Genomic DNA, 12127 nt, shown 5'->3' with positions numbered 1-12127 from the left:
AATATAATTAAAGCCAGAAGTAAATTCACTGCAGCGACAGAGAGAAACAGAACGGGATGAAACGAATGAAAGGTAGAATGCTGTCGTTATTACTAACGCTTTCAATATTTGTTAAAATATTTACGCAAAGTACCGCTTTCCTTGATCTAATTATTCAATCACAAAAGAAAGTTTTTAAAAAGAATATATATGCATACTCGATCAGCAAATACAAAGCTGAACAAAAATATAATATCTTAATATTACTCCTCTTCTAATTGCGCTCCCTTCCTCTCATTTTCTTCTTCTTCGATCTTCTCTCTTCTGAGAATCATATCATCTCTCACTTTCATTTTTTCTGATATTTACATGTATCTTGTTCTATTAATTCTCCTTCTTTGGCATATATCCTCTGTCAATTAAAATCTGTTTCGTTTGACTATGAAAGTTAAAAAAAAATAAGCGAATCAGATCAGTGAACTAATAATATTGTAACCTCTAACCCGCCAAAAGTCAAGCCCGGCCATAATCGATGTATACTTAATAGTATTATTATCTCTATGAGCCCGGCCCAACTTTTTTCTGTGACAACTAACAAATCTGAATCATGCCAATTTAGTGCAGTACTATACAGTGCGAGTCAAAAGAAAGTTTACACCTAGACAATTGCTCATTATTTTTAAAATCGTCTATGAACAGTAAATTATTATTCATCTTATGAAAGAGTGTTTTATCCGAAATATTTCAGTATCATTTTTGTGTGGTATGTGTTCACGCTTGGATGAACAGGAGGCATTGTTTTCGAGAGTGCAAAATTCGACTTGCGCCAAAGTTGCTTATTATGTGATGTTTAAATAAAACAATTGGGATTTGGGTATTAAATCAGTTTTTGCAGATCCAAATAACATCCCTAACAAAATTAATCATGCCACACATAGGCTAACAAATACCAAACATCAACGAACATTTGTGTGCGCGCGCGTGTGTGTGACTTTGCTTCTGCAAAAAACATAGTTTATGCAATGCATCTATGATATTATTTTGATACATTATTTTCATTCTCTCACTCTCGCAAACAATGCCTCCATGCAGGGGGTATTTCATAAAAAAATTATGTCTAGACATAAAACCCAAACGTCTCTCTTAAGTGTCCTACTTATGAGAGACTTTAGTTCTGATGGTCAACTTATTTCTATCTTTAAATATCTCTTTTAAGATAAGGATATTGATAAGTTTCATAGAAGTACTCACTTAAATATAGCACAGGTCATCATGACATGATAATCGGGATAGAGATTGAAAGGCATTTCCATTTTTGAAGGTGTTTTTTTGTAATGGTTTCCTACTTTAATGTCATTGTGTATCCAATGTTTTGACTAACTTGAAGCTGATGGAAAACATTCCAAAATGTCCTAAAAACGTTTGAAAATACCGTCAGTTTCACTTATACTATTTGACGGGGATAATATAAGGGATAATTAAAGGCTTAGATGTGTTCTGTTATAACCTATAAGTTACTTTGAAGGCGTCATATCCAACTTAGTACTTCATGCTTGCATTCATTTGGATGATATTAAAGCCTGTCATTCCTTGAAATATATAACTGCATATACATATAATCCGAGTCTGATGTGATGTTTTTTAGTAAGATTCAGTAGCGTCGCCGGGAAAAGGGGAGGGGTGTGCACCATATATCGGCCCACAAGTCTATTTCGGAAAACAGTCCGCTTACAACATATTCCAACATTCTAAGTTTCAAGTTTATTCAAGGTCGGATTGTCACCAGACACGAACAAAATACAATTAATACATTAGGACAAGATACATACAGTACTAATTTGATACAGGGTTGTAAGTAAATTGAAGGTAATCTAAGGTACATTACTATATGACAACCAAAAAGAGGGGGAAATTTTTCATTTTTGCAATTCAATTCAATTTATTTTGCCAAGCAATAAAAAACGTGCAGGGTAAAAAAAAAAGCAGCAATATAAAAGTATCACACAATTACAATTATAGATAACTACAGGAAAACACAGAATCAATTTTGAAAACATGAATACAAATCGTTAAAAACATATCGCTTAGCTAGGCTGGTAGCAGTCAGAATGTAGGTGGTCCTTATATGCGGCTGACCAAATATAAACAGCCGTATAAGCTGTAATTAAAAGTAAAACAAATAATGGCATGTACAATAATATCATAATGAATTTAACAACCATTGAAGTCTTTAGAAAACATCAATATAAGTCCATCAAATACTTTTTGTATTTACTTTTAAAAGTGCTAACAAAATTCAATTCACGTATTTCGCGAGCTATAGTACTCCATTAGCAAGGTCCACTACATTACTGTACGCTTGTATGAAGTTGTACATTTGGCAAGTGAACTTATCAGCAGTTCTAGTACTATTCTACCTCCTTTTCCCCCACTCTTTTGGTCGGGGATGGGGGGGGGGGGTGGGGTGGGCAGTGGCGGATCCAGTCGGCGGCAAGAGGGGGGGGGGGGGGGCAGTGGCGGATCCAGTCGGGGGCAAGAGGGGGGGGGGGCAGTGGCGGATCCAGTCGGCGGCAAGAGGGGGGGGGGGGCAGTGGCGGATCCAGTCGGCGGCAAGAGGGGAGGGGGGGGGGGCAGTGGCGGATCCAGTCGGCGGCAAGAGGGGGGGGGGGGGGGCAGTGGCGGATCCAGCCGGTGAATATGGGGGGGGGGGGGATGTAAGAGGCACTTTTTTTTTGGGGGGGGGGCGGCTTGCCCCAGGTGTTAATTCCTATACTCGCCATTGAATGTAGATGTAGACCCAAAATATGGACTTAATTAATACAGGCAAAATAATTGATGTTTGGCAATGTCTCTATGAATATAATAAATAAATGTACATGTAATTTATTTCTATTACTTTGGCACGTCAAAACATTAATCATGTACCGGTAGGCTTAAAGAGTTGACAGGTTTTATGTCACTTAGGCCAGTAGAGACCTACATCGCTTCTTGATATCAATGAAAATTCAATCTCCTTTTTATTAAGAATAGGTCTATATAAGAATCAACAACGTTCATCACTTGAGAGCATGGTCAGAAAATTCCATTTTTTTTCAAGCATACTTCAATTATCCATTTTCCTGAAAAGATATAAATACACCCGGCAAATAAAGCCCTTCAGCGAAGGGTATTTATAACAGTACATTATAAAGCCATATTGTACTAGAAGCACTACTGCCAAATTCCCTCTAGAGCTATCTCAGGTCAGCTGTAATACCATAGTACCGTAACTCACTGCTTCCCGAACTGCGCAACTTGACCATATGGCACTATGCAATCCACTGGGGCAGAGAGTTTAGTATCGCTTGCAAAAAAGTCACTTGGAACTTCAATAAACTGCCAAACGTAACCAATTAAAAAAATATGTATCAGGATCAAAACAAACCTTTTTTTTACATTTTTTTCATCTTTGTTTTCCTTCTTTTCTTTTAATAAAATCATCTTTATTCAATATTGCTCTTGACTTTGCCAAAAATATATATATATATACACATACATAATATAAACAATAGAATCAACAACAAAATATAACTGATTATATATACAGGACATGGTGGTACAGAGAAGAAAAAAAAAAACTTGAAGTGACAAAATGCTTTCCACCTATATTATCAAATGATACAATTTTTTTTTTTTTTAACATAAATGTATTGTTCAAGAGAACGATAACACACACTTTTTTTGAATTTATTGGAAAATATATAGTAGTATTTGGCATATAAAATAATGAAATTATATTGAACTTTCCATTAAATTTTCCATAAAAAAAAAAAAATTAATTTTATTCACAACACAATTCTTGTCTACATCCAGCATACACGTTATCAGTTTCAATATTTCAGATTGTAGTATATATAAGCAAACTATTGAAAATATAAGAATGTGACATAGCTAGAATACAATTTTTTTTAATGAAGTATTAAACTTTCATAGGCCAGCTTTAAACCCCACCTGACTGGGGGCATAGTACAATATAATGAATATAATAATACTAATATTTCAATAATAAAGCCCCTTTTCATTAGATACAAGTCGCATAAACAAGAAATACAAACATACAAAAAATGAGAACAATATCATACGAAGCTGACATTAATTACAAATTAGAAAAGATGTGTTTTAAAACACTTCTTGAAAACTGTGAGAGTATGGCAATTCTTAAGTACAGGAGGTAAGGATTTCCAGGTTTTGGGGGCAATAGTGGGAAAAGCCCCTATCTGTTTACTGGTTTAAGGGACATTAAAGGGAACCAAAACCTTCATACTAAGTTACTTTTATTGTAAAGTTTAAGATATTTGAATAAAATCAGTGAAAATTTGAACAAAATCGGGCAAGGAATAAGGAAGTTAAAGCTTTTTGAAATTGCTAGTCACTAGAGGGCGATATTCAATTTGATGACATCATCTGTGGACAACTCTTCATGCCTTTTGTACATCAAATTTCATGTTTTTCCTTCTTTCTTGTGATTGAGATAATCTACTCCCCTGACAGCAAGGTATAGAATGCAAAATGATATTCTACTTCACATGTTATGAAGTCTGATCAAGAACACAAATAAATACAAAGAAAATGAAAGAATTGTGAAATTTTATGTACAAAAGGCATGGAGAGTTGTCCACAGATGATGTCATCAAATTGAATATCGCCCTCTAGTCACTAGTCATTTTAAAAAACTCTAACTTCCTTATTCCTTGCCCGATTTTGTTCTAATTTTCACTGATTTTATTCAAATCCTTTAAACTTTACAATAAAAGTAACTTAGTATGAAGGTTTTGGTTCCCTTAAGTGTTTTACTACTAGCTGATCGTGTAACTGTGTATGGATGTGTGCGAATGGAGTAGAACACTTAGGCATGCTCGGGCCTGATTATAACTTGTGAGAGTGAATGTCTTGTTTATGGAACGATTATTAAAGCGAAGCCATCAGAGATCAGTGATGCGCAGGCAGACATACACAAATTTGGTTTATAAAGAATGCTGCTTTATTTTAGATGAGTTGAGGGAGTTTAGATCTTCCCCCTATCTAGCCCTGGGGGGGGGGGGGGGGGGGGGGGGGTTGAAGCCCCCCATTCTACATTTTTCGAATTAATTTTTCAACGCCACAGAATCTTAAGCTGAAATTTTATGACTTTTTTCTTTCAAGTCTTGTGCATCTTTTGAATTTTTTTTTTTTGAATAATTGGACCTACCTTTGCGGCAGAATCACATGACCTTTTGTCTTTGCATGTCAGCCCTAAAATCGTTAATTTTAGTGATTTGTGTACAAAAGTTATGGAAATCTCATTTTTCCAAAAAAGAGATAAAACATTGGTTATTTGGTCTTTTTTTTTAGTTAAGGTGTTTATTTTTGGGTTCAAAATAGTTGAATTATAGTTAGAATTAAAATAAAACAACAAAAACAATAAAATAAATCAATTAAAAAAAATGAAAAATACATTATCAAATCAATAGAAAACATAAGGAATAACCTTGCTATTCCAATATCCCTTGTTGTATTATTATCCCAAATGGTCTAAAGAATATATGTAATGAAAACTAATGTTTAAATATTAAGAATAAATGATTTATGGGTAAAAATGTGAATTTTATTACCTTATTTGCATAAAGTACCATAAATATGCAAATGAGTGAATTTAAAAAATAAAAAAAGTTACCATAGTAATCTATACACTTGACATGCATGCAAGTTTTTGCGGCGGTCGGCCGGGCTATGCAGTTTCAAAATAGCCCAGGCTAGAATGGGTTAAGCAATATACCATGGCATTTCTCATTATATATTTTTTATTTCTTAATTTTAAGAATCTGTACAACACGATCACAACAACTTTCAAAATATCAACCTTAGGCAATTTAAATTAATGTGTGAAAATGTCAATATGACAATATAAATCTAATATGATAGGTATATTACAGTAAACTAAGAAATTGCATGGACTTGATGGACATATCATTGAGCAGGTCATTATAATTACATCTACTTGGGACAAAATATCACAGATGATGCCAGATGCGAAGCAGAAATAAAAAGAATAGAAATTGCTTGGAATACATTTCTGGCAATGAAAGACTTATTCACAGATAAAAAGTTGAAATTTGCTTCGGTTTAGACTAGTAAACTGTTTGTATGGTCTGGTTTTACAGAAGAATGATGAAAATATCCTGGAAACGAATGAAAACCAACAAAGAGATAAAGCCATGGATCTTGACATCGCTTTTGCTTCCATGTCCTGACTAATGCCTCCCCAATGGTCTATGTTTGGGCCTGGATGAGGAGTTTGGAACTTTCATCTTGCTTACACTCGTCCGACCCGTCGGGTGCGTTACCTGCGGAAAAAAATAAGAATGTGTTACATCAACACAGCGATTATGAAGTCAGGTTGAAACCCACATGTAGATATGCATTTACGCTACCATGTATAATAATGGTGAGTCAATAATATATTTAACATATAAGTGATAGTATAGCTCCCTACCATCCCCCCCCCCTTTTTTTTCTTTCCCTCTCTCTCTCTCTACAGGAGTGTGCAAGAGTTAATACATTGCAGAACAAGGTCCTGTTTCATAAAACTTATTATATGACAATTTTGCTCTTGGTCAATCAAATGTCACAATTTCAGTAGCTATAATTACAGTAATTGTAACATATGATAACGAGTTGTATGGAATATGGCCCTGCAGTGCAATATTAGAGCAACAATTTAACAACATAATTTCATTCACTCCATGATGTTCTTCCAAAACATGAACATTCAAATAAAAGTGTATTTGCATGGTTCATAGCAACATATTGCATGAACCGTAGACATGCGGTTAGTAGGCCTATATCATAACTGATGATGTATTGGATATATGTCGTAAAGAAAGTTACCTTGCTCCTTCGTGTCAACGTTTTCAGTGGTTTTCTCTTTTGATTCTGCAGCTCCATCTCTGCTCTTCTCTTGCATCACTGCTGAAGTTAGATCAAATATAATAATGAAAATAAGAAGGTTAGGACAGAGTTTACAATGCAGAGGCTTCGCTAACTAAAAGGAGGAACGCTGCACCAGCATATCTCCTGTCGTATTCTCTTTTATAACATTTATAATATATATCATATATATTTCCTGTTAGAGTGTTTCATCAGCAAGTTTTTTAGCCAAACATTCCCGTATTAAATCATATCCATAGACGCTCAGGGCCCTGTTGTTGCATAAAACATGATATCAATAACAATTTTCAATAAATGTTATAAGCTATTATATTACACATATAAAGAATCTTGAGCTACGATTGGTCAAAAGTAAATCATGTGATGACAAATAGTTCGTCCATCATTGATGGGAGAAGAAAAGTTTGTTGCACTGTGTAGATAGTAGTACTAACAAAGATTTAACAAGAGAGTATATTACATAATAATTATGTGGCAGTATAGAAGGGAAATTTCCAATATCGGTTGAATACAAGAAATTACGTCTTGAGGAGACTGATACGCCTTATCAGCCTGATAGGTAATAGAATCATGTTGGTCAATTAGTAACATTAATTCAATACACCTGCTGCTCAAGGTCATTGGAACATTTAATCCAAACAGTATAAGTCCGTCTGAGGGTTCACATGAGTTTATTGCCATGTTATGTGGCTGTAATGAAGACGATGATGATGATGATAATGATGAGAATAATGACGATGATGGTGATGATGGTTCACTGCATTTATAAGACACCATATTTCTTTTAAAATCATTCAAATGCGCAGATTCATCTCAGGTATTTCCCTATTAAAAAATGCGTGGAGTTCTTTACCTGGCTCATTGATGGCGATGCCTTCTTGACACAGCTCCTCAGATGCCACATTCCTTGTTTCCGTTTCATGACCGGACACTACCAGATGTTACAGACAAAACCAGAATAAAGAACAAAACACCTTTTTAACAGCGCTAACAACAAAGAGTACTATAACATGTGCAAAACCCTAAAATATAAAGACAAAACATAAAATACATAGAATAACTAGATGGAACTTCGACTGCGCGCAGTTGAAAATGATGCCTCCGTCATAGAGCAATTTTACAAACCAAAACAAGAAGTTTTCAAATTCAAGTTCAATTGTAATCCATTAACAGGTTCTCAGAATATCGTGATTACAAGCAATTTCTCATATACATAATGACCCTTTGATCTTTGACCTCATGACCCTAAAATCTAGTCAGTTCATTGGCTCTGCAAGATGTCCTGAGTTAAATAGTAATCCATCTGTCAGTTCTAATGAGAATGCATTCCCGAGCTATTTTTGCATACATAATGAGCCCATGACCTTTGACCTTTGACCTTATGATCCAAGAATCTACTCAGTTCATTGGCTCTGCAAGACTTACATAAATGATCAAAGTTTGGCAGGAATCCATCAATCTGTTCTGTGGAATTATTAGTGTGTAGATGAATTGTGAATGGAAATTGTAAAGGCGTGTTCACTGATCACACAACATAACTCTCTTTTTAATTTAACTACGAGGAAACAAGGTTGCTCTGGCAATAAAATACATGATAAAAAGTATTCCCTTTTCGTTATTTCATTGGGTACTGATTTGCAGACACAACACTTGCAAAGTGTAGTCATGCAAGCAAATAAATGATTCAGAATGGGAATCACATGAATAAGTATCGTGGATATTGCACGGAGTTTAAATGGTCATGTATGAGATGGACATGAATAAATCAAATGCGATGAATAAATAGAGCTTACGACAATGGTAGAAATGACGTCGAAAGTCCATGAAGATGATGACGGATGAAACGAAGAAAGGGGCTCACGCGATGATTGTGCGGAGGCTTGATGATGGAAACGCGACTTCGTTGACGTGGCTGAAGAGCCGAGAAGAACGCGATGTCGATGCCGACGCTCGTGATGATGATGAATGTAGCGCTCGGGTGAGAAGAGAAGGAAAGAAATGTGGCGCTCGACGACGAGGCAGTACGTGAGTCGCTCGATGTCGGAGGCACAGGTTGAAATGTAGACATCAAAGCCGGTATAGTGGTGATCGTGAAGAGCGTGAGTCGCTCAATGCTGGATCGATGAGCCGGACTTTGAAGTGAAATCATCATAGTTGCAGTGAGATGGACTCATTGATGAAAGTTCAGGCGAGCTACAGTGAATCGAGCTCGTGTGTGAAGAAGAAGCTAGCAGCTCCCAGCGGAGAATCAGGAGCCATGTCGGGTCCTGATTTAAGCATTCCACTGCAAGACTGCCAGTCCTTTGAAGACGGCAGGATAAAGAGTTGATGTGCCATACAAGAGGTGATAGGCACGGAAGAGAATTCTCCAAATGAAATGAAGGAGAGTTAGAATTGTAGAAGGATTTCCTCCTTGTGTATGCATGAAGCAAATTGTGATAGAGGCGACATTCTCAAATCGACGTGTTACTTCGATGAAGAACTTTGAGAAGTTTAGTAGTGAAGAAAGTAAGAGAGAAGAAGTTGTTTTCATCCTTCTTGGAAGGCAGGATAAAACAAAGAGAGTTCTGTACCAATTTCTGGGAAGGGAGAATGAGTCACTGGTGATAACTGCAGTGTCCGGCCATTACGCCATTAAGCTGACACTTGTTGACACATATAGGGTGGCAGTGCCTGGCATAATGTCGGAGGGCAATGTCCTCCCAAATTGGGTTTGCAAAATGACAAATAAAATTGAGAAATAAAGAAGGATGAAATGAGGAAAATACTACAGTTCTAATGATAATGCGATCACGAGCTGTTTTTGCATACATAATGAGCCCTGTGACCTTTGACCTTTGACCTCGTGACCCCAAAATCTAATCATTTCATTGGCTCTGCAAGATACATTCATGACCAAAGTTTGGCAGAATCCATAAGATAACGCGATCACGAGAACGGGACGTACGTACGGACGGACGGACAACCCGAAAACAAAATGCCTCCGGCTAATTCGTAACGGAGGCATAAAAATGCATAAATGTGACATTTTATCACTGGGGGAAGAACTTTGTTGCAAAGGATCTTTTTGAAAGTGACAGACATTAATTTCTCTGATGTCAAGTATAGGATTTTTTTTTACGCATTCAAAGCATTCTTTTTGGCAGATGAGATTCTGGATTTGGTGATAATTACTTTATTTTATATTTGTAGATTGTTGAGCGAAGCTGGTGTATTAATCAATAAAACTTAAGCCGCATTATGATTCACCTCATATACCTTACGCACCAACAAGAGAACATAGTGTGCAGTAAATATTGATTTGTGTTTAAACATTCATGCATTAATTAACCTAAGCAAAAAATAATATATTTTACTATTGCAACTATATGACTGGTTTAACATATCCTCTAATATTTTAATGATTTAGTTATATGCTTTAACCCTTACTGTACTGGGCTATTTTGAGCACCCTCTGACTGGGGGGGGGGGGGGGGGGGCCTGGGAGGCCCCCCCTCCTATGATCTCGGCCGTCGAATGTCCGATGAACACGAAAATTTGCATATTTGTAGATATTTACGAAAGGAACAAGATGGTATAATTAGTTTTTTCCTAATATGTAAATTTTTGTCGTTATAGCCTAATTAATTATGCAAAATGCTAATTTTATGCATTTTACAGAAAACTCTACATATTTGTCCGTAGACTTGTGAAGAATCTTGAAAATGCATTGAATAAATGTTTCCTTCATCTCAAATACATGAGGTTTCATTATTTTTATGATATTTGAAAATGCATAGGTTAATTTGCATAAATTATGAATACGCAAATTACGCATTCATGAATATCAAATCTGGAATTATATTTAGGGAACTAGAATCATTACAAAAATTGTCAGACTCCACTTTTTGAATGTTGAAACTCATTATTCATATGAAACTTCTTTTCTAACACAAAATAGTTATTTGATGTAATTAATAATGATAATTTATGCAAATTGGATGCGATTTTCAACTATTTATTGTTTTATTTGTAATGTATTCTTTTGTTCTGGAATACATTAAGTTACTCTGAGAAACATATAAAAGCAATTTGATATCAATTCATATCTTCACATTTCTGCTTGTACATGAATATATGCAATTATAGCACTTTTTTGATGACATGCGCATACTAATTGTTATGTAACACCTTACAGGTATATCCGATTTTGCAAAAAATGGTATCAAAATGTGCGCAAGACTTGAGGGAAAAAAGTCATGAAACGACAATTCAAAATTCCAAGCGGTTGCGGCGCGATCTCCGAAAATGTCAAGAGGGGGGGGGGGGGCCTCCCAGGCCCCCCCCCCCCCCCCACAGTACAGTAAGGGTTAATACATAAGTTTTTTACCAAGTGGGTGCTGGCAAATTGCACGGTGATAGCTAGCATTTGTTAGATATGGCATTCGCTCATATGGATAGCATACATATGTATCAAGAATCACAGAAACTTTGAATTTCCTTCAAATTAACATTGTTTCTCTACATCTCATTAATACTGCCAATAAGAATAGGAGACCCTGAAATGATGAAGACAGCTGATTGTAGAAGATAGGTAAAATATGATTCATGTTACAAATGTACTGATTTTATAACTGATAAACAATCTTTAAATTTAACTATACCTGCCATAAACTCATGCGCATGGTCATAGAATCCAGCATCAAGATGTCCGTTGCTCCATTCTGTAGGACTCTTCCATTTTGATCCCTTTTGGTGCAGTAATTTATGATACGTAAGGACCTGTCTGTCGGAAATGGTAGCCCCAAGTACCTTTGCCACTAATTGCTTGTTCATCTCCCCATTTCTATACACTCCTGACAACCAATGAAAACAATTCAGATACAAATGTTTCTATCTTGAGAATACAGGGTGGCTTAATTGTTCTTCCATATTTAAATGTGCCTTCATTAGGCCTAAAAAAAGAAATGTTGTATTGCCCTTTAGGTGCCAAAACATGGGTTGGTCGGTCAGAAATCTGTTTTTTTTTAAGTGCCTTTAAAATGTGTCATGAATAAAGTTTTGTGAGCCTTTCCGTAGAAAACTCTAAACAGCGACAGTTGCCCACAAAATTCAAAACTGGGAACGTCGCCCAAATCTCCCTGGTTTCTAGCTGGTGCAGTGAATGGTATATACACACATACACGAGGCTGGGGTCTACTTG

At 36.0% G+C, this 12127-nt stretch overlaps 1 protein-coding gene across 1 annotated transcript; it reads right to left on the bottom strand.

Moving 5' to 3' along the window:
* Positions 1 to 5685: 5685 nt before the first annotated feature.
* Positions 5686 to 11778, bottom strand: LOC115921221. Its single transcript, XM_030978472.1, has 4 exons — positions 11589 to 11778; positions 7799 to 7876; positions 6886 to 6966; positions 5686 to 6341 (listed from the first exon to the last, which is right to left on the bottom strand). The coding sequence occupies exons 1-4, from the start codon at positions 11758 to 11760 to the stop codon at positions 6268 to 6270; spliced, it is 405 nt and encodes a 134-aa protein (XP_030834332.1). The 5' UTR covers positions 11761 to 11778; the 3' UTR covers positions 5686 to 6267.
* Between the last annotated feature and the right edge of the window lie 349 nt (positions 11779 to 12127).

Source organism: Strongylocentrotus purpuratus, unplaced genomic scaffold (genome assembly GCF_000002235.5).
Source record: "Strongylocentrotus purpuratus isolate Spur 01 unplaced genomic scaffold, Spur_5.0 spur5_scaffold_1, whole genome shotgun sequence".
Classification (NCBI taxonomy): domain Eukaryota; kingdom Metazoa; phylum Echinodermata; class Echinoidea; order Camarodonta; family Strongylocentrotidae; genus Strongylocentrotus; species Strongylocentrotus purpuratus.
This window is presented reverse-complemented; position numbering and strand designations above follow the sequence as displayed.

What these genes read in the sequence shown, in the direction of transcription:
- LOC115921221 (XM_030978472.1), bottom strand. Translation starts at nt 11,760, where the DNA reads ATGAACAAGCAATTAGTGGCAAAGGTACTTGGGGCTACCATTTCCGAC. An exon ending in CATCGCCATCAATGAGCCAG is followed by an intron (nt 6,967 to 7,798) that starts GTAAAGAACTCC and finishes ATCTAACTTCAG; the next exon opens with CAGTGATGCAAGAGAAGAGC. An exon ending in CGTTGACACGAAGGAGCAAG is followed by an intron (nt 6,342 to 6,885) that starts GTAACTTTCTTT and finishes TTTTTTCCGCAG; the next exon opens with GTAACGCACCCGACGGGTCG.